General features: G+C 41.9%; 2 protein-coding genes across 12 annotated transcripts in view; one reads left to right on the forward strand and one right to left on the reverse strand.

Moving 5' to 3' along the window:
* Positions 1 to 22,653, forward strand: part of LOC140710878 (uncharacterized) — a 152,070-nt gene that overhangs the window by 65,052 nt on the left and 64,365 nt on the right. The window lies entirely within an intron of this gene.
* Positions 18,724 to 22,653, reverse strand: part of MTRF1 (mitochondrial translation release factor 1) — an 88,247-nt gene continuing 84,317 nt past the window's right edge. For all 7 annotated transcript variants that reach the window (XM_073013688.1, XM_037986764.2, XM_073013683.1 and 4 more), the window contains one exon: positions 18,724 to 19,581. In XM_073013688.1, the coding sequence (XP_072869789.1) occupies positions 19,468 to 19,581 (114 nt within the window). In that variant the 3' untranslated portion in view covers positions 18,724 to 19,467. The remainder of the gene's footprint in view (positions 19,582 to 22,653) is intronic.

Raw genomic sequence — 22,653 nt, forward strand, 5'->3', positions numbered from 1 at the left:
TAGGTTGAGGTCCTAAAGAACAGTGTTAATAGATGGCCTCAAATATGCAAATCGGGCATATAAAAATAGATTATTTGCTGCTGTCACTAACATTTCATCTCTAGGGGGCAGGAGTATTTTCATTAAGCTCCAAATATGAGTATTTTCAAGTCGTCTAATACAGCCTCTTTCACTGCCATTCCACATATCAATTAACAGATTCTGTAATTGCCTTTATTAAGGAGTTTTAGGAAGTATTTAACTCAAAATATTTCAAGAAACAGACTTTGTTCTGTACAAAAGCACGTGATTGTCAGAATTCAGCATTAGTACATGCCCTGACATTCCTTGAATTAACATACAGTATAGCCTATGCTTTACAAAAGTCTTTTATATTTGCATTGATCAACAGTTAAATCATCAAAATCAAGTATTAGAGATTTGAGGCAGGAAAATAGTGTCTGGAGGCAGGGAACATAAGGCCGATTCACACTTCAGCTATAACAAGAAATATCCTCTCCATAGGGTGTATGCCGAGTAAATGAGTTTGTAACTTTAATTCATTCTCTTCGTTTACATAGGGTATACACCAAGTAACCAGTGGAATCCTCTAGAGGGTATTTAAACCTCCAGGAATTCTGTAACAGGGCCCTTGAGCCCCTGTGCTGGGACTGCGCCCACACTGGAGTGTACTTTCAATACATCTCTGATTTTGTTGTTTCATTCTTTCCTTGCTTTGTTTATGTGTTTCTTCCAATTCTTTGTCCAAAACGCCAAGAACCTGGACACCCTCCATTGGTAACAGATTGACTTTTTCAGATAACTTTTATTACAAAACCAGTGACTGCTCCTGCTGCTAGTTTGTTATGTTACCATAACCCAATAAAGAAAATCATCAGTATTATATGCATGTATGGATAACACATTACAAGAGAAAAACTTTCAAATTGTTTTTCTGTTAACAGCTGAAGATAACTTCAACTTATCAGCTGAAGTCCACTGGAAATCCTCTAGGGTAGACACATTAAATTAAATCAGCCTCTGGGCTCCAATATCTCCTCTGTAAATAAAAAGAGATGTTAGACATCCCTCAGATACACCAGAGAGAATTAAGTCAGTCATTATTAGTAACAATGATTGTTTCCTCACTTGCAGTGAACAACCAGCTAGGGAAAAAAAGCCTTTTTTCTTTTCTTTTTTTTTGAGATGGGGTCTCACCCTGTCACCCAGGTTGGAGTGCAGTGGCACCATAACAGCTCACTGCAGCCTCGAACTCCAGGGCTCAAGCAATACTTCGGCCTCAGCCTCCCAAGTAGCTAGGACTGTAGATGCATGCCACCACACCCAGTTAATTAAAAAAAAAAAAATTATAGACGGGGTCTCACTATCCTGCCAGCCTAGTCTGGCACTCTTCCTGCCTGAGCCTCTGAGTTGCTGCAATTACAGGCATGAGCCACATGACCAGCACAGGAATGGTCATTTTAAAAAACTTCTTAGAATATTGGTAAAATACACATAACACTAAATTTACCATTTAAAATTTTTCAGTGTATAGTTCTTTAGCATTAAATATATTCACATGGTTTTGCAACTATCACAAAACTGAAGCTCTGTACCCATTAAACAATAACTCTCTAGTCCCCCACTTCTGGCAACTGCCATTCTACTCTTTGTCTCTATGAATTTGATTACTCTAGGTACCTCATATAGGCAGTGACTGATTTTTATCTTCCTTATATCTCCTCTTACTGCGTTATTTGCCTTAGGTTACCTGTCACACAATTGAAAATATCTATTAGCCACTATTCCCTAAAGTCTAGAGCTATGTGCTGTTCCATAAAACTTGGAAATATTTTATATCTGTGCTGGCTGATACAGTAGCCAGAAGCCACATGTAACTCTTGAGTACGTGAAATGTGGCTAGTGCAACTGAGGAATTAAATTTAAAATTTTAGAAATACAGCATGATATACCATTGCAATTCAATGAAGAAAGAAAATTCTTTTCAACAAACGTTATTGGAACAACTGGATCAAGAATGTAAGACAAAAAGTTGCCCTTGCCCCTACCTTACACCATAAACAAAAAATTAATTCAAAATTTCTCTTAATACTAAATGGAAAAGTGGAAACTATAAAGCTTCAAAAAGAAAACATAGGGCCAGGCGCGGTGTAATCCCAGCACTTTGGGAGGCCGAGGTGGGAGGATCACGAGGTCAGCAGATTGAGACCATCCTGGCTAACACAGTGAAACCCCGTCTCTACTAAAAATTCAAAATAATTAGCCGGGCGTGGTGGTGGGCACCTGTAGCCCCAGCTACTTGGGAGGCTGAGGCAGGAGAATGGCGTGAACCTGGGAGGCAGAGCTTGCAGTGAGCCGAGATGATGCCACTGCACTCCAGCCTAGGCGACAGAGTGAGACTCTGTCTCAAAAGAAAAGAAAAGAAAAGAAAAGAAAAGAAAACACAGAAGACTATGGAAGAGTATAGCTTTGCGGTTGGCAAAGTTTTCTTGGGACACCAAAAACACAGGTCATAAAAAAAAAGACAGTGATTTTCAACAAAATTACAAGCTGCTGCCTACGGAAAGGCAGTGAAAACAACAAAAGATAAATCATAGACTGGGAAAAAATATTGGTAACATGTATACCCAGTGACCAATGCAAATTAAATTCACAATGAGAAAACACTGAATACCCAAATGGCTAAACTTAAAAACATCAATGATACTGTATATTGGTGGAGATATGGAGCCATTGGAACTCTCTTATGCTAATAATAGGACTATAAATTGGTATAACCACATTAGAAAACTCTTTTGTAGTTTCTTTTAATGTTAAACCCCCTGTAATTTAACTCCCAGGCAGTGCCCCAGGGAAATGAAAACATATATCCACAAAAACACTGTGTAAGTATCTTCATGATAGTGTTAATGACAAAGCTCGTCCTGTGAAGATGAGATTTTTCCCTGTTCTGTCATGAAGCCAACACACGAAACTGAAAGTGAGCATCAAGCAGTGCAGGTTTTATTCCATGGCCGTGGAACTGAGAAGCAGGAGCATGGCTCACAAATCAATTTCTCAGCTTTTGAGAGCTTCCCAGCCCCGATGCCCCAATATAGGGCATCTTTAATGAAGAGGATGGGTATTAAAAGCAAGGGGTGGGGCTGGGTACAGTGGCTCACACTTGTAATTCCAGCACTTTGGGAGACCGAGGCGGGCAGATCGCTTGAGCCCAGGAGTCCAGATCAGCCTGGGGAATATGGTGAAATCCTATCTCTACTAAAATACAAAAATTACCTGGGTGTGGTGATGGACACCTGTAACCCCAGCTACTCAGGAGGCTGAGACAGGAGAATCACTTGAATCCGGGAGGCAGAGTTTGCAGTGAGCCCAGATCACACCACTGCACTCCAGCCTGGCCGACAGAGGGAGACTCCGTCTCAAAAAAAGCAAGGGGAGGAATATTCGTGTTTTTTCTTGGCATGTGTGAAGAACTCGGAAACCAGAGTGCCACATTACTTTTTGTCCTTTTATGTTTTCTTCTGATCATTGTCATAGTGGTTGTCAACTGTCATGCAGCTGACAGGAGTGTCATTTAACATAGAGATTAGATCATAATGAAGTTAGAAGTTCTTCAGAGGTCAAGTGAGCTGACATCTTGGATCCCACTAGTCTTTGCCAGCTTGGTCACAATGGGGAACTTCTGATCTCAGGCATAAGCAGAGTTAAGGTAGAGTAGAAATTCACTTAGGTCACTAAGCATTATGCTGGGTAACAGTAGCTTTATCCATAGCATCCAAAAGTAGAAACAATCCAAATATACACAGGGAGAATGAAAAAAATTGTAGCAAATGTATTAGTTCGTTTTCATGCAGCTGATAAAGACATACCCGAGACTGGGTAATTTATAGAGAAAAAGAGGTTTAATGGACTCACAGTTCCATGTGGCTAGGGAGGCCTCACAGTCATGGCAGAAGGTGAAAGGCATATCTTACATGGCGGCTGGCAAGAGAGAATGAGAAAAAATATTGGGCCAAGCAAAGAGGGAAAACCCCTTATAAAACCATCAGATCTCATGAAACTTATTCACTACCACAAGAACAGTATGGAGGAAACTGCCCCATGATTCAATTATCTCCCACCGGGTCCCTCCTACAACACGTGGGAATTATGGGAGCTACAATTCAAGATGAGATTTGGGTGAGGACACAGCCAAACCACATCAGCATATTCCTGCAGTGTAAAAGTACTCAGAAATAAGAAAAAAACCACCTCTGATATACAATAATGTGGATGGTTCTCAAAAATTTTATGTTGAGCAAAAGAAGCCAGATACACAAGAGTACACACTGTATGACCATTTGTGTGAAGTTCCAGAACACTGAAAATAAGCTTTGATGAATAAAAATCATAATAGAGGCTTCCTCTCTTTGGTAAGGGGTAGTGGGGAGGTGGAAAATTGCTAGACTGACTAGAAAGGAACATGAGGAAATGTCTAGGGCTGATGCAAATGTTTTCTTCTAGATTGGGCTGGTGGTTACATGGGTGAATGCAATTTCTAAACTCAATAAACTGTACTCTTCAGACCTGTGCATTTTATGTACTGTAATTATCCTCTTAGGAACAGCGACTTTATAACTGTTGGCATTAAATAAAATTGCAGAATTCTTTACCAGGAGGTTATTATGACGATAGTCCAGTCATAAAGCAAGGTTCTTCTCCTCTAGAGGTGTTTGGGCCAACATTGGTCCAATTCATACAAATTATATCAACAGATGTGGTCTTCCATACACCTGGAACTTGAGTGCCTCTGGGTAATCTTCAAGGATTTCAGCAGGCTGCAGTCTTTCAAATTCATAAAGTATCTGAGTGCCTAGCATTATATTCAAGTATTTTCCATTTTTGCCACAACTGTATTAGTAACATACTCCTTATTATCTGTGGTCCCTCAAGTGTTCTTGTAATCTACATGATTCTCTACAATGGAATCCACAATCTTCCTGGCAGGAAGATAAAGCTGTTTTTGTTTGGTTATTATGTCTCACTCATCAACAAAACATGTTTTAGTTCTTCAGAAATCTTTAACTTCAACTCTGTTCATGAATGTTTTCAACAGTGGCATCTACTGGGGCTCTTCTGAGAAGGCTGAGGTATGTTATTGGTACTTCTCCATTTCTATTTCCACGTGATTTCAACATTTTTCCCTTGCAGACCAGATGTCTTCTTTGCTGGGGCTGCCCCTCTCCTCTTCCCCTGTGAATTTTGTTCCTGATTTGCTTCTCCAAGTTCTCCAATCTGTTTCTACAGATTGGTGTTCATGTACCTGAGTACTCTACTTTTTGGAGCCCATTCATTCCAATTTTCATCCCAACCACCGTAATGTATAAAGTATTTCACTTGTTTGTCCTTGATGGCAACTTTTACATACTTTGCTTCATAAAGAGGCCCATGAAAGCAAAGCACCTACTCACTTCAGAGTTTAGGCTTCAGTGCCATTTGTAAGTGATAACCCCAACTCCCTTCTCCTACCTCACCCAGCTACTGCTCCCTATGCTGTACCCCATCCAACTCAGCGTCAGGTAGGCTGTCAGGCACTGCCAGCTGTACAGCCTGGGCCCATCAGTATTGTTTTTACTTTGATTTTTAAGTAGAGTCTACAAACTGTTCACGCCTTTATTTCTGTATTCAAAATGATTTCTGCTATGGTTTGACTGCCCCCTCCAAAACTCATGTTGAAACATAATCCCCAATGTGGCAGTATTGAGAGGTGGGGCCTTTAGTAGGTGATTGAATCACAGAGCTCTGCCCTCATGAATGGATTAATCCAGTCATGGGTTAATGGGTTAACAGGTTAATGGATTAATGGAATAATGGGTTAATGGATTAATGAGTTATCATGGGAAAGGAACTGGTGACTTTATAAGAAGAGAGACCGGAGCTAGCAGGCTCAACTCCCCCTCTCATGTGATACCTTGTACTGCCTCAGGACTTTGCAAATTACACACCAGCAAGAAGGCCCTCACCAAACATGGCCCCTTGACTTTGGATTTCTCAGCTTCAAGAACTGTAAGAAATAAATTCCTTTTCCTGTGGTTGTTTTGAGACAGTCTTGCTCTGTCGCCCAGGCTGGAGTGTAGTAGTGTGATCTTGGCTCACTGCAGCCTCCACCTTGAGGGTTCAAGCGATTGTCCTGCCTCAGCCTCCTGAGTAGCTAGGATTACAGGGGTGCACCACCACGCCCAGCTAATTTTTTTTGTATTTTTAGTAGACATGTCGCAATATTGTCTAGGCTGGTCTCGAACTCCTGGCCTCAAGTGATCTGCCCATCTCGGCCTCCCAAAGTACTGGGATTACAGGCGTGAGCCACCATGCCTGGCCAAATTCCTTTTCTTTATCAGTTACCCAGTTACAGGTATTCTGGTATGTGCAACAGAAAATGGACTAATACAATTCCACATTGCCTTTAGTTATTGGCTGCCATGAGAGTTTTTATGGGTCCACTCTCCCCTACCTCAGTTGGAGGGCACCTAGTGAGCAGGCTGCCTTAGGGCGTGACTTCTGTTCCACATTATTTGATAGCAGCTGACTTGTTTCAAACCTGTTATACACCATTTTTGTTTGTTTGTTTGTTTTTTGAGACAGAGTCTCACTCTGTCACCCAGGCTGGAGTGCAGCAGCGTGATCTTGGCTCACTGCAAGCTCCGCCTCCCGGGTTCACACCATTCTCCTGCCTCAGCCTCCTGAGTAGCTGGGACTACAGGTGCCTGCCGCCACACCCGGCAAGTTTTTTTTTTTTTTTTTTTGTATTTTTAGTAGAGACAGGGTTTCACCATGTTAGCCAGGATGGTCTCTATCTCCTGACCTCGTGATCCGCCTGCCTCAGCCTCCCAAAGTGCTGGGATTATGGGTGTGAGCCACTGCACCTGGCCTACCTTTTTTGTTTTTGTTTTGTTTTGTTTTTTAAGAGATAGGGTCTCCTTACTTTCCCCAGGCTGGTCTCAAATTCCTGAACTCAAGAGATTATCCCACCTCAGCCTCTTAACTTTTATTATTTAAAAACCTGTATTGAAGTATAGCATACACTATCTGGACATGGTGGCGCAGGCCTCTAGTCCCAGCAACTCAGGAGGCTGAGGTGGGAGGATTGCTTGAGCCTGAAAGATGGAGGTTGCAGTGAGCTAGGATCATGCCACTGCACTCCAGCCTGGGCAACAAAGCGAGACCCTGTCTCAAAAAAAACCAAAAAACAAAAAACAGATGAAGTATAGCATACATATATACACAGAAAATGGGACAAATAAAAATTGTAAATACAATGAATTATCACAAAATAAATACACCTGTGTAACCTCTGCTCCTCTGCTCAGGTCAATAAATAGAACATTATCAGCATCCCAGAGGCTCCACTTCCCCCACTCCAACCCAAGTGCCCCTAATTGCCATTGTGCATCACAAAATGAGAGTCACACTTTAAAAACTAATTTAATTTTTTGACTGTCAGTAGTAGTTTGTTGATCCTAAGTTGCTTGACTCAATTTCAAATTCAATTTAAAATATATCTAAAGTATACTTTGATATAAAGTTTGTTATTCCTTGATATTCTAATGTTATGCATATAAGACAATAAATTTTGGCTTTTCAGATTTTTAACAAGAACCTTGACATAGTTTTGGCTTCTATTTTCATTTCCTAACCTTTTTCTATTAAAGATGTCAAGTTGATTTCCATACATTGGGAAACTAATAGGTCTATCTTAGTGAAGCAGGATTACGAGTTTAATTAAATTTCACTGTATGAAAATCAAATCCCAGCACTTTGGGAGGCCGAGGCGGGCGGATCACAAGGTCAGGAGATCGAGACCATGGTGAAACCCCGTCTCTACTAAAAAATAGAAAAAAATTAGCCGGGCGCAGTGGCGGGCGCCTGTAGTCCCAGCTACTCGGGAGGCTGAGGTAGGAGAATGGCGTGAACCCGGGAGGCGGAGCTTGCAGTGAGCCGAGATTGCGCCACTGCACTCCAGCCTGGGCGACAGAGCGAGACTCCGTCTCAAAAAAAAAAAAAAAGAAAAAAAAAAAAAAAAAAAAGAAAATCATGTGTAGAACAATTAAAAATACTTAATAATTGAGTAATAGATGTCCTGGATTCTTGCTACTCCAAGTGTTGTTTGTGGGCCAGTAGTATCCACTCTTATCTGGGAGCTTGGCAGAAATGCAGAATCACAGGCCCCAGACAAGCCCCAGATCTCTATCTCTTTCTGCTTCTTTTTTTTTTTTTTTTTTTTTTTTGAGACAGAGTCTCACTTTGTCACCCAGACTGGAGTGCAATGGCATGATCTCAGCTCACTGCAACCTCCGCCTCTCGGGTTTGAGCAATTCTCCTGCCTCAGCCTCCCGAGTAGCTGGGATTACAGGTGTGCGCCACCATGCCTGGCTAATTTTTGTATTTTTAGTAGAGATGGGGTTTCACCATGTTGGCCAGGCTGGTCTTGAACTCCTGACCTCATGATCCACCCGCCTCAGCCTCCCGTGTGAGCCACCATGCCTGGCCCTTTTTTTTTATACAGAGTCTCGCTTTGTCACTCAAGCTGGAGCACAGTGGTGCCATCATAGCTTACTGCAGCCTCAACCTTTGGGGCTCAAGTGGTCTTCCCACCTCAGCCTCTCAAGTGGCTGGGACACACCACCACACCCAGCTGGTTTTTAAATTTTTTGTGGAGATGGAGTCTCACTATGTTGCCCAGACTGGCCTCAAACTCCTGATCTCAGGTAATTCGCCCGCCTCGGCCTCCCAAAGTGTTGGGATTATAGGCGTGAGCCACCACGCCCAGCCAAGAACATCACCATTTTGTAACTCCCAATACAACAACTGACTCAGGCAAGGCAAGAATCATTAATTGATGTTAAATCCATGAAATAAAAGGTAGGTGTATCAGTTACATATTGTGGCCTATTTAGCAGCTGGAAACAACAAACATTAATCAACTTATAGTTTCCAAGGGATCAGGTTATCATGGAGCAGCTTAGGGAGTTACTGCTGGCTCAAGGTCTCTCCCCCGAAATTATAGAAACTGTTGGCCGGGGCCACAGTTGCTGCAAAACATGACTAGGGCGGAGTGCTTTGCTTCCAAGCTCACTTGTGCTTCTTGGCAGGCCTCAGTTCTCTGAGGGCTTTTGGACTGAGGGCCTCAGATTTGCCACACTATGTAGGCCACTCCATAGAGGTACATCAGTCTTGCTTCCACCAGCCCAAGTGTGAGGAGAAACACAGGCCGAGCCAGAAACAACAGTATTTTTATAACCTAATATTGGAGGTGACGATCCGACCACTTCTGTTGTATTCTACTTGTTAGAAGAGTTGCTAGATCCAGTCCACATTCAAGGGGAGATTACAGCAGCAGATGAATGCCAGCAGTGGGCATCACTGGGGTCCTCTCAGAAGCTGCCTAGCCCAATGAGGAACCAATGTTTATATGATGCCAGAGTTTTGCCCTACAGATTTCATACTAATTATTAAGGAGGACATGTGCTAGTATCATTATATTCATGACCATACTGTCAAAGATAAACACAGCTGGACATTACTTAAAGTGGTGAAAACAGATTTTATTTAGTGATCTGACAGTAGCGGAAAAGCCTAGCTCCGTTCCAATTTTTACAGAGGTGATTTGGGTGTTTTAAAGGGAGGATGAGACAGGGGAGGGTGCAGGGACTCAGCAGAGTCAGAGAAGTGTAATTAGTACAAAGGGTTGGTCAGTGTAATGTGCTTAGGCCAGCTGAGTCTACTAGCTGCTAGTTATCTAAGACAGGATTCCCAGGCAGGAGATAGAGGGCCTGTCCTTCCTGGTGATTGTATTTCAAAGGACTAACTTTCAGGCCTTGAGAGAGATGCTTCTGAGTTGCAAGAGATACACAATAACAATTGCAAACCCTTTATAACAAATCCTCTAAGAAAGCGAGGTCATGGGCCTATCATCAAATGTGTGTTGGCTAGAACAAATAGTACATTTTCCTGGAAACACTGAGCTTTCTCAGGCAGGCATTTTACGAAGGGGCTGGGGGTCATTCTAGGGACACAGCCTCATGCTGCTAGGTTCCATGCTAGAGTTTGGTCAAGTCTCTTAGTGCAGAGGTTTGTATGCAGTTGTCATGTGCCAAGAGTTCTGCAGTTCTCAAAACTTAGTATCACTAATAGAGGAACTTCTTGATGTGATGCAATTTGAATTTCACATCACCTATAAGATAGTCGTGCCAGGTGCGTTTAATCTGAATTTCATTAGTCTTAAACTTAATTTTACTTTATAGGACCTATGTAGTTTGAATATTTGTCCCCACAAATCTCATGTCGAAATGTAATCCCCAGTGTTAAAGGTGGAGCCTGGTGGGAGGTGCTTGGGTCATGGGGGCAAATCCTGCATGGCTTGGTGCTTTTTTTTTTTTTCTTTTTGAGATGGAGTTTCACTCTTGTTGCCCAGGCTGGAGTGCAATGGCGTGATCTCGGCTCACCACAACCTCCGCCTCCCGGGTTCAAGCAATTCTCCTGCCTCAGCCTCCCGAGTAGCTGGGATTACAGGCATGCACCACCACACCTGGCTAATTTTGTATTTTTAGTAGAGACAGGGTTTCTCCATTTTGGTCAGGCTGGTCTCGAATTCCTGACCTCAGGTGATTCACCCGCCTCGACCTCTGAAAGTGCTGGGATTACAGGTGTGAGCCATCACGCCCAGCCAACTTGGTGCTGTCTTTGCAACAGTGAGTTCTCAGGAGATCTAGTTGTTTAAAACTATGTGGCATCCCTTCCCCTGCCTCTTGCTCTTCAGATGTCCCTGTTTCTGCTTCACCTCTGCCATGAGTAAAAGCTCCCTGAGGCCTCCCAAGAAGAAAAGCAGATGCCAGTGGCATCCTTTTACAGCCTGCAGATCTGTTTTGCTATCAAATACTATATCTTATTCATTCTTTCTATTTTTTGTACCCATTAACCATCCCCACTCACTCACCTAACCCCCACTACCCTTCCCAGGTAATTATCCTTCTTCTATCTCCATGAGTTCAATTGTTTTAATTTTTAGCTCCCGTAAGTGAGAACATGTTAAGTTTGTCTCTGTGCCTGGCTTATTTCACTTCAACTAATGATCTCCAGTTCCATCCATGTTGTTGCAGATGACTGAATCTCATTCTTTTTTATGGCTGAATACACCATTGTGTATATGTACCACATTTTCTTTGTCCATTCAGCTGTTGATGGACACTTTGGACACTGTTCTCCATAGTGGTTGTACTAATTTACATTCCCACCAACAGTGTACAAGGGTTCCCTTTTCTCCATACTCTCACCAGCATTTGTTATTGCCTGTCTTTTGGATAAAAGCCATTTTAACTGGGGTGAGATATTTCACTATAGTTTTGTTTTGTATTTCTCTGATGATCAATGATGTTGAGCACTTTGTCATATACCTGTTTGCTATTTATATGTCTTCTTTTGAGAAAAGTCTATTCAGATCTTTTGCCCATTTTTAAATTAGACTATTCAATTTTTTCCTATAGAGCTCCTTATATATTCTGGTTATTAATCCCTTGTCAGATGCATTTTTTTTTTTTTTTTTTTTTTTGAGGCGGAGTTTCACTCTTGTTGCCCAGGCTGGAGTGCAATGGCACGATCTCGGCTCACCACAACCTCCGCCTCCCAGGCTCAAGCAATTCTCCTGCCTCAGCCTCCCTAGTAGCTGGAATTATAGGCATGCGCCACCATGCCCAGCTAATTTTGTATTTTTAGTAGAGACGAGGTTTCTCCATGTTGGTCAGGCTGGTCTCGAACTCCTGACCTCAGGTGATCCACCCGCCTCGGCCTCCCAAAGTGCTGGGATTACAGGCGTGAGCCACTGTGCCCGGCAGATGCATATTTTGCAAATATTTTCTCCCATTCTATGGGTTGTCTCTTCACTTTGTTGATTGTTTCCTTTGCTTTGCAGAAGCTTTTTAACTTGATATAATTCCATTTATCAGTTTTTGCTTTGGTTGCCTGTGCTTATGGGGTATTACTCAATAAATCTTTGCCCACTCGTATGTCCTGGAGAGTTTCCCCAATGTTTTCTTTTACTAGTTTCATAGCTTGAGGTCTTAGGTTTAAGCCTTTAATCCATTTTGTTCTGAATTTTGTACATGATGAGAGGTAGGAGTCTAGTTTCATTCTTCTGCATATGGTTATCCAGTTTTCCCATCACTGTTTATCGAAGAGACTGTCTTTTCCCCAGTGCCTGTTCTTGGTACTGTTGCCGAAAATAAGTTCACTATAGATGTATGAATTTGTTTCTGGGTTCTGTTCTGTTCCATTGGTCTATGTGTCTACTTTTATGTCAGTACCATGCTGTTTTGGTTACTATCACTCTATAATATAATTTGAAGTCAGGTAATGTAATTCCTCTAGTCTTGCTCATTTGGCTCAGGATAGCTTTGGCTATTATGGGTCTTTTGTAGTTCTATATGTTTAGAATTACTTTTTCTATTTCTGTGAATATCACTGGTATTATGATAGGGATTGCATCCAATCTGTAGATTGCTTTGGGTAGTATGGCCATTTTAACAATATTCATTCTTTCAATCTATGAACATGGAATATGTTTCCATTTTTTGGGTCCTCTTCAATTTCTTTCATCAGTGTTTTATAGTTCTCATTATACAGATCTTTTACTGCTTTGGTTAATTCCAAGATATTTTATTTGTAGACATTATAAATGGGATTACTTTCTTGATTTCTTTTTCAGATTGTTCACTGGTGGTATTCTTCACAGAAATAGAAAAAACAAATGCTACTGATTTTGTATCCTGCAACTTTACTGAATTTTTTTTATCAGTTCTAATAATTTTTTGGTGGAGTCTTTACATTTTTCCATATATAAAATCATATCTGCAAACAAGGACAATTTGACTTCTCCCTTTCTAATTTGGATGCCCTTTATTTCTTTCTCTTGTCTGATTGCTCTTGCCAGGACTTCCAGTACTATGTCGAACAGTGGTGACAGTGGACATCCTTGTTGTGCTCCAGATCTTAGAGGAAAGACTTTCAGTTTTTCCCCATTGAGTATGATACTAGCTGTGGGTCTGTCATACATGGCTTTTATTATGTTGAGATATGTTCCTTCTGTACCCAGTTTTCTGAGGGTTTTTATTTTTTTAACATGAAGGGATGTTGAATTTTATTAATGATTTTTCAGCACTAATTGAAATGATCATATGGTTTTTGTCCTCCATTCTGTTAATATGATGTATCACATTGATTGATTTGCATATGTTGGACTACCCTTGAATTCTTGGGACAAATCTCACTTGGTCATGATGAATGATTTTTAAAAATGTGTTGCTGGTCGGGCATGGTGGCTCACGCCTGTAATCCTAGCACTTTGGAAGGCTGAGGCGAGCGGATCACAAGGTCAGGAGATTGAGACCATCCTAGCTAAAACCCCATCTCTACTAAAAATACAAAAATTATCCGGGTGTGGTGGCAGGTGCCTGTAGTCCCAGCTACTCAGGAGGCTGAGGCAAGAGAATGGCGTGAACCCTGGAGGTGGAGCTTGCAGTGAGCCGAGATTGCGCCACTACACTCCAACCTAGACGAAAGTGTGAGACTCCATCTCCAAAAAACAAAACAAAACAAAACAGGCAAAACAAAAAATGTGTTGCTGAATCCAGTTTGTTAGTATTTTGTTGAGGATGTTTGCATCAATATTCATCAAGTATATTGACCTGTAGTTTTTTTTTCTTTTTTTTTTTTTTAATGTGTCTTTGTCTGATTTTGTTATCAGGATAATACTGGCCTCACAGAATGAGTTTGGAAGTATTCCCTCCTCCTCTGTTTTTCAGAATTGTTTGAATAGGATTGGTGTCCATTTTTAAATGTCTGGTAGAATTCAGCAGGAAGCCATCAGGCCCCAGGCTTTTCTTTAGTGGGAGACTGTTTTTTTTTTTTTTAACAGCTTTGATCTTGTTACTTGTTATTGGTCTGTTCAGGGTTTGGATTTCTTCATGGTTCAATCTTGGTAGGTTGTATGTGTCTAAGAATTTATCCATTTCCTCTAAATTTTCCAACTTACTGGACTATAGTTGCTTATAGTAGCCAGTAATGATCCTTTGAATTTCTGCAGTATCAGTTGTAATATTATCATTTTAATCTCTGATTTTATCTATCTGGCTCTTCTCTCTTTTGTCTTAGTCTGGCTAAAGGTTTGTCAATTTTATCTTTTCAAGTAACCCAACATTTCATTTCATTGATCTTTTGTATTTTCTTCATTTCAATTTCATTTATTTGTGCTCTAATTTTTATTATTTCTTTTCTTCTACTAATTTTGGGTTTGGTTTGCTCTTGCTTTTCTAGTTCTTTAAGATGCACCACTAGGTTATTTATTTGAAGTTTTTCTTTTTTTATGGTGTAGGTACTTGTAGCTATAAATTTCCCTCTTAGTACTGTTTTCACTGTATCCTATAGGATTTGGTATGTTGTGTTTCCATTATCATTTGTTTCAATAAATTTTTCAATTGCTTTCTTAATTTCTTCATTGACTTACTGGTCATTCAGGAGCATATTAATTTCCATGCATTTGTATAGTTTCCAAAATTCCTCATTATTGATTTCCAGTCTTATTCCACTGAGGTAAGATGCTTATTTTATTTAACTTCTTTTTGGATGTTTTAAGACTTGCTTTGTGACCTAACATATGGTCTATCCTTGAGAATAATCCTTTTTTTTTTTTTTTTTTTTTTTTTTTTTTTTTTTTTGAGACGGGGTCTTGCTCTGTCGCCCAGGCTGGGGCGCAGTGGCCGGATCTCAGCTCACTGCAAGCTCCGCCTCCCGGGTTCACGCCATTCTCCTGCCTCAGCCTCCCGAGTAGCTGGGACTACAGGCGCCCACCACCTCGCCCAGCTAGTTTTTTGTATTTTTTAGTAGAGACGGGGTTTCACCATGTTAGCCAGGATGGTCTCGATCTCCTGACCTCGTGATCCGCCCGTCTCGGCCTCCCAAAGTGCTGGGATTACAGGCTTGAGCCACCGCGCCCGGCCAATTTACATCATAGAATTCTGAAATTCTTCTCTGTGTTATCTCAAATTTCTTTGAGTTTCCTCAAAACAGCTATTTTGAATTCTCTGTCTGAAAGGTCACATCTCTGTTTCTTTGGGATTGGTCCCCGGTGCTTTATTTAGTTCATTTGTTGAGATCATGTTTTCCTGGCTGGTGTTGATGCTTGTAGATGTTTGGGCAATAAAGAGTTAGGAATTTATTATAGTCTTTGCAATCTGGGCTTTGCAATCTGTGCCTGCCCTTCTTGAGAAGGTTTTCCAGGTATACAGAGGGACTAGGGCCCCAAGCTCAGTAATGCTATGGTTCTTGCAGACTCATAGAGGTCCCACCTTGGTGGTCTTGGATAAGATTAGGAAGAATTCTCTGGATTATCAGGCAGAAACTCTTGTTTTCTTTCTTATTTTCTCCCAAACAAAGTCTCTCTGTGCTGAGCTGCCTGGAACTGAGGTGATGCAAACACCCATGTGGCCACCACCAGTGGAATGCCCTGAGGCAGACCTGAAACCAGCATAGCACTGGGTCTTGCCCAAAGCCCATTGTAACCACCACCTGGCTACTGCCTATGTTTGCACAGGCCGTAAGGCTCTATAATAAGCAGGTGGTGAAGCCAGCCAGGCTTGTGTCCTTCTCTTCAGGATGGTGAATTCTCCCAGGCCCCAGGCAGGTCCAGAGATGCTGTCTGGGAACCAGGGATTGCAGTAAAAACCTTACAAATCTACCTTGTGTCTTACTCTACTGTGACTAAGCTGGCACCCAAACCACAAGACAAAATCCTTCACACTCTTCCCTCCCCTTTCCACAAGCAGAGGGGCCTCGCCCTGTGGCCACCACCACCACTGACCCATGGCGAGTTCTGTCAGACCACCACCAATGTTCACTTAAGGCCCAAGGGCTCTTCAGTCAGCTGTGACAAATGTTGCCAGGCCTGGAACTCACCTTTCAGGGTAGCGAACTCCCCTCTGGCACAGTGCAGGTCCAGAAATGCTATCGAAGAGCCTGGACCTGGGGACCCCAAGAGCCCGTTTGGCCAAGCTGATACCCGAAGCTGGCATCAGCTTGGGTCTGAGTCTCACTCAAGACCCACAGCATACTGCCTGTGAGTCACTGTTGGCTACTCAGGGCCCATGGGCTCTTTAGTCGGCAGGTGATGAAACCTGCAAGACTGAGTACCTCCCTTCAAGGCAGAGGGTTCCTTTCTGGCCCAGGGTGTGTCTAGAAATGTTGTCTGAGAGCTAGGGCCTGGGATGGGGGCCTCACGATTCTGCCAGGTGCCCTGTCCTATTGTGGTTGAGCTGGTATCCAAGACACAAGATAAAGTCCTTACTCTTCCCTCTCCTCTCCTCAAGCAGAAGGAAGGAGTCACTTTCGTTGCTGTGAGCTGCACTGCCTGGGGTTGGGGGAGGGGTGGCACAAGCACTTCCTTAGCCACCCAACTGGTGTCCCATGTCCACTGGCTCTGCACTCAGCACAGAAGAAGGATTGACCTAGGAACTGCAGTCCCTGTGGCCTAGACTGCCTTTCAAGTTTATTTAGGATCTTAGAACACTTTAGCCCACAGTGTTGAGGCTTGCTGAAACTCAAGTTCTGACTGCTGGGATGGACAATTCCCCTCTGGCTAGGGCTGGTCTAGGTGCTCCCTCTGTGGATGGGCATCTGCTGAGTTTAACTCAGTTTTGCTTTCTGCTGTGACCAGGCAGCACTGAGTTCAACGCAGGGTCCCACAATTGCTGTGCTTTCCCTCTCTCAAGGGTACAGCACCTGCTGCTGCTAGGGGAACGGGGGAGGAGCAGCGTTACCAATTCAAGACTATCTTTCCTACCTTCTTTCAGTGATATGAAGTTAAAATTAGGCACTGTGATTGCTTACCTGATTTTTGGTTCTTATAAAGGTGCTTTCTGTATGTGTAAATAGTTGTTAAATCAGTGTTGCTGCGTTGGGGGACAATTGGTAAAGGCTTCTACATTCAGCCATCTTGCTCAGGCCTCTCCTGATTGAACGGTTTCTTAAAAATTATTGTGGCTGGGCACAAAGGCTCACATGTGTAATCCCAGCACTTTGAAAGGCTGAGGCAGGAGGATCACTTAAGGCCAAGAGTTCAAGACCAGCCTGCGTAACATAGCAAGACCCCATCTCTACAACAATAAAAAAATTATCTGGGCATGATGGTGCCTGCCTGTAGTCCCAGCTAGTTGGGAGGCTAAGGTGGGAGGATTGCTTGAGCTCAGAAGTTCAAGGTTGCAGTGAGCTATGATCATGCCACTGCACTCCAGCCTGGGCAAGAGTGACACTTTATCTCTAAAAAAATAATTTGGCTGGGTGCGGTGGCTCACACCTGTAATCCCAGCACTCTGGGAGGCTAAGGTGGGTGGATCACGAGGTCAGGAGTTCAAGACCAGCCTGGCCAAGATGGTGAAACCTCATCTCTACTAAAAATACAAAATTAACTGGGTGTGGTGGCACGCGCCTGTAATCCCAGCTATTCAGGAGGCTGAGGCAGAGAATTTTTTTTTTTTTTTTTGAGATGGAGTCTTGCTCTGTCTCTCAGGCTGGAGTACAGTGGCGTGATCTTGGCTCACTGCAACCTCTGCCTCCCAGGTTCAAGTGATTCTCCTGCCTCAGCCTCCCTAGTAGCTGGGACTACAGGTGTGTGCCACCACGCCCGGCTGACCTTTTGTATTTCTTTTTTAGTAGAGATGGGGTTTCATCTGTTAGCCAGGATAGTATCGATCTCCTGACTTCGTGAGCCACCCGCCTCAGCCTCCCAAAAGTGCTGGGATTATAGGTGTGAGTCACTGTGCCTGGTGCAGAGAATTTCTTAAACCTGGGAGGCGGAGGTTGCAGTGAGCTGAGATCGTGCCACTGCCCTCCAGCCTGGGCGACAGAGCGAGACTCCATCTCAAAAATAAATAAATTATTTATTTTAGACTTTTCATTATGCTTGAATATTTTCAAAATAAAAATTAGGGAAAACATTTCTCTCTAATGTATACACCTAAACAATTCCACTGGCCTTAAAACTCTAGCTAGTCTTTCTTGCCATATAGATTCTTCTCTGAGGGGTATCTAAAATAATAAATTCCTCTCTTTTTATTTTATTTTTTTAAATTTTTTGAGATGGAGTCTTGGTCTGTTGCCCGGGCTGGAGTGCAATGGCGTGATTTCAGCTCACTGCAACCTCCGCCTCCTGGGTTCAAGTGATTCTCCTGCTTCAGCCTCCTGATTAGCTGGGATTACAGGCACCTGCTACCATGCCTAGCTAATTTTTGTATTTTTGTATAGATGGGGTTTCACCATGTTGACCAGGCTGCTCTTGAACTCCTGAGCTCAGGTCGTCTACCCACCTCAGCCTCCCAAAGTGCTGGGATTACAGGCATGAGCCACCATGCCCAGCCATTACTCTCTTTTTAACTTGAAACTTCTTCAGAACAATTACTAAATACATCATGCCACTTTGTATTAGTTGGTGATTTACATGTTTAAATCCTTCAGTCAACTGCAAGCTCTTTAACGTAAGGACTGGGTTTTATATAATGCTGCACAAAACTGATCTCAGTGTATTACTCAAATTACACCACGTCTGTTGATGCTCATTAAGTTAAGTCAGCAAACAGTAACTTTTTTACTCCAGCTTGCCAGGAGTTAAAAAAAAAAAAAAAGAAATGGAAGTCAAGCAGAGAGTCTATTTAAAATATCAGCTTATTGTTTATATAGTGTAGAATTCATACAGCAATCAAAGAGCTTTACAGTCTGTACCTAGATGGTCATTGCTATTGAGTGACTCATATTCTTCATAATTTTTATTTAAAAGTTGAAGTCTAAGTCTTAACTTTAAGATGATTAACAGTATTATGTTTTTTCTTTATGTTTTGAATTTTTTTGTAGACATGGGGTCTATTTTGCCCAGGCTAGTATCAAATTCTTGCCTCAAGAAATCTTCCCTTTTGGCCTTTCAAAGCGCTGGGATTACAGGCATAAGCAACCACTGTAGGCCAAAGTACTTTGTCTTTAAATAAAAGGTTTATAAGTAAGCCTGTCATTCATATTTCGCTAAATTTTACCATATTTTCCTGAAGTAGTAGATGAAAAATATATTTAAATTAATTCATAGATGGCAGGGAAAAAAGGCGTATAAAGAGAACAAGTGACCTGTCCTAAATCACACAATCAATTCTCAATACTTTCCCTTTTCAGTGATGCATGCTTATTTTCTATTTGATGAGTTGGATCGTACTTTACAGGAAACCTAAAATAAATCCTTAGGTTAGGAAATGTGACTTTGATTCATTAAAAAACATATATTTATGTGTAATGTGTTCTTATAGCTGTAATTTACAAATATTCATAAAGATTTCCAAACCTCAGTCTGCCTCTTGATATAGGTCCATTTCATTTATATAATCATAATTAATAATAAGTCAGTATTTATTTTGCTGATTTAAGGTGTTCATCCAAAAGTTCAACAACGGCTTCTTCATCTGCTGATTGAAGCAGTCTCTGAATTAGCTGATCCAGGCCCTTCCCACCACACAAAAATTCCTGGTAAAAGAGAGAGCTATTATGAAACCTGGTAAAAGAGAGAGCTGTTAAGAGAGAGCTATTATGATGATTAGAAATATAAGCAAAGACTTTAGTGTTTATTTCACTTCTTTGCAGTCATTATTAATAACAATAAAGCACTACTGATGTTCTACAATACAATGAACACAATTGCTAACTTGGGAAGATCCCCACTCTGTAGAAGAATTCAGTTAGCATTTTATTTTAAAATAAATCTTCTGAGATTTGGATTTTCCTAACAACTCCAGAGACAACAAAACAAAGAGATCTAGATGGACTTTTGAAATTGACCACCTCCCTCCCTTTAAAATTCCATTGATTGGCTTTTATGACAACACCATTCTAGGCTCTCAAACCATCTTTAGGAGAATAGGTTTGCTGAATTCTTTCTCTTGTTGTACCCTAAAAACAATTGCTTTTATTCTTGTCCTGAACATTCTACCCTTTTCACTCACATTATGTTATTTCCCAAAGGAAAAAGACTGAAAGGTCTCAATTCCACAAGCCTTTTGTTCCACAAGCATTTTGTGCATTAACGCGCATACTGCTCCTTGCCAGCTCCTCTGGGGAGGCTGAGACGAAGCCTCCCCTGACCATTCCAGCTTACCCTTCAGCTAATCCTCTAAGTTTAGATTATTTCATCTGTAAGTGGTTTATGACAGTTTTTTATTTTTAAACCAAAAACATGGTGATCTAGAAGTCCTGTGTAACTGAAAAATATTTTTGTTGAAATATTGAGGGGTGAAGTGTCTTTGAGGTCTGCAATTTGCTTTCAAATGGTTCAAGAGCAACATGGGTTTATAGAGAGACAGAGATGGTGGGGGAAAGAGAAGGAAAATACAGTAAAATGTTAACAACTGTTGAATCTAGGTATAGTCTGTATTGTGTTGACTGACCTAATCTTTTTTTTTTGAGACCGGCTCTTGCTGTGTCGCCCAGGCTGGAGTGTAGTGGTGTGATCTCGGCTCACTGCAACCTCTGCCTCCTGGGCTCAAGTAATCCTCCCACCTTAGCTTCCTGGGTAGCTGGGACTACAGGCACATGCTACACACCCAACTAAATTTTGTGTGTGTGTGTGTTTTTTGTAGAGATAGGATTTTGCCATGTTGCCCAGGATGGTCTCCTGAGCTCAAGCAATCCTCCCACCTCTGCCTCTCAAAGTGCTGGGATTGCAGGTGTGAGCCCCTGTGCCCAGCTGACCCAATCTTTAAATATGTAAACTTGAAAAATTTTGAAATAAAAAGTTGAGAAAAAAAATTGTCATGTTTACCACTAAATAACTCCACTGGGTGAAGACTGTTTTCAGTTGACTTCCCTGAAGTCTTCTCTACAGTTCTCTGAAAAATGACTAAATTAATGACTTCAAGAACTTTTCCTGTATAACAGAAATTCTGTGTAGTAAAGTTGTTGGGATTAATGAATTTGTACATTGCCATTTTAGAAATGCTTGGAATTTAGACACTGGCTTAATGAAAATACTTTAATGCTGGCATCTAGAACACAAAACATTTAAAGTTTTGATACAGTTATGAACTAATCTTATAGTTAAGTCTTTCCTGAATGGTCTTAAAGTTGAACTTTAGGTAAGTGTAGACACATATCTCTCAAATTAAGGTAAAGAATATATCTTACTATTTCTGTATTCCCCAAAGTACTAGCAAATAGTAAAACCTCAAACTCTGAAATTAAACAGAAAGCAAAAGCATTATGATATAACTTTAAAATTAAGGTTTGTATCATTTTGAGCATAATATGAAATTGCTTTTAAAATTAGTGTGACTAGGCCAGGCGCAATGGTTCATGCCTGTAATCCCAGCACTTTGCGAGGCTGACGTGGGCAGATCACCTGAGGTCAGGAGATTGAGACCAGCCTGACCAACATGGTGAAACCCCATCTCTATGAAAAATACAAAAATTAGCCAGGCATGGTGGTGGGTGCCTATAGTCCCAGCTACTCAGGAGGCTGAGGCCAGAGAATTGTTTGAACCCGGGAAGCGGAGGTTGCAGTGAGCAGAGATTGCACCACTGCACTCCAGCCTGGGCGACAGAGCAAGACTCTGTCTTTAAAAAAAAAAAAAAGTGTACCTGGTGCTCACATTATTATAGTATTGCCAAGGTAATCATCTTTGGAACTGATATAAAAAGGATTATCCCTCTACTGAGAGTCAAACACATTAGATTCAACTGGATTAACCAGAGTGCAAGAGATACAAAGATGAATGAGTCATAGTTCCTAACTTTCAGAGGCTAAGTAGAACAGCTAGACAAATACATAAGCATCACAAAACAACACAAGAAAGTAAAAAATGAAGGAGAAGAAAGGAAGGATTGTAAGGAGTCATGAATTTTGACAGGAAGATGGCATCAGGGAAAGATTCAGGAAGCCAGAAAGTTTTGAATTGGGGTTTACAAAAAGAATAGTATTTTCCCGAATAGAAATGAGCAGGGCATTTCCATCAAAAGAATGAGTATTAGAGGCTGGGCGCGGTGGCTCACGCCTCTAATCTCAGCAGTTTGGGAGGCTGAGGCAGGCGGATCACCTGAGGTTGGGAGTTCAAGACCAGCCTGACCAACATACAGAAACCCCATTTCTACTAAAAATACAAAATTAGTCAGGCATGGTGGTGCATGCCTGTAATCCCAGCTATTTGGGAGGCTGAGGCAGGAGAATCGCTTACACCCAGGAGGTGGAGATTGCAGTGAGCTGAGATCATGCCACTGCACTCTAGCCTCGGCAACAAGAGGAAAACTGTTTCAAAAAAAAAAAAAAAAAAAGAATGAGTATTAGGACAGGAAAACTGCTGGGCATGGTGGCTCAGCCTGTAAACCCAGCACTTTCGGAGGCCAAGGCGGGTGGATCACTTGAGGCCAGGAGTTCGAGACTAGAATGGCCAACATGGTGAAACTCCTTCTCTACTAAAAACACAGAAAAATTAGCCAGGCATGGTGGTACACACCTGTAATCCCAGCTACTCAGGAGGCTGAGGCAGGAGAATCGCTTGAACCCAGGAAGCAGAGGCTGCAGAGACTGCACCACTGCACTCCAGCCTG

Source organism: Chlorocebus sabaeus, chromosome 3 (genome assembly GCF_047675955.1).
Source record: "Chlorocebus sabaeus isolate Y175 chromosome 3, mChlSab1.0.hap1, whole genome shotgun sequence".
Classification (NCBI taxonomy): Eukaryota; Metazoa; Chordata; class Mammalia; order Primates; family Cercopithecidae; genus Chlorocebus; species Chlorocebus sabaeus.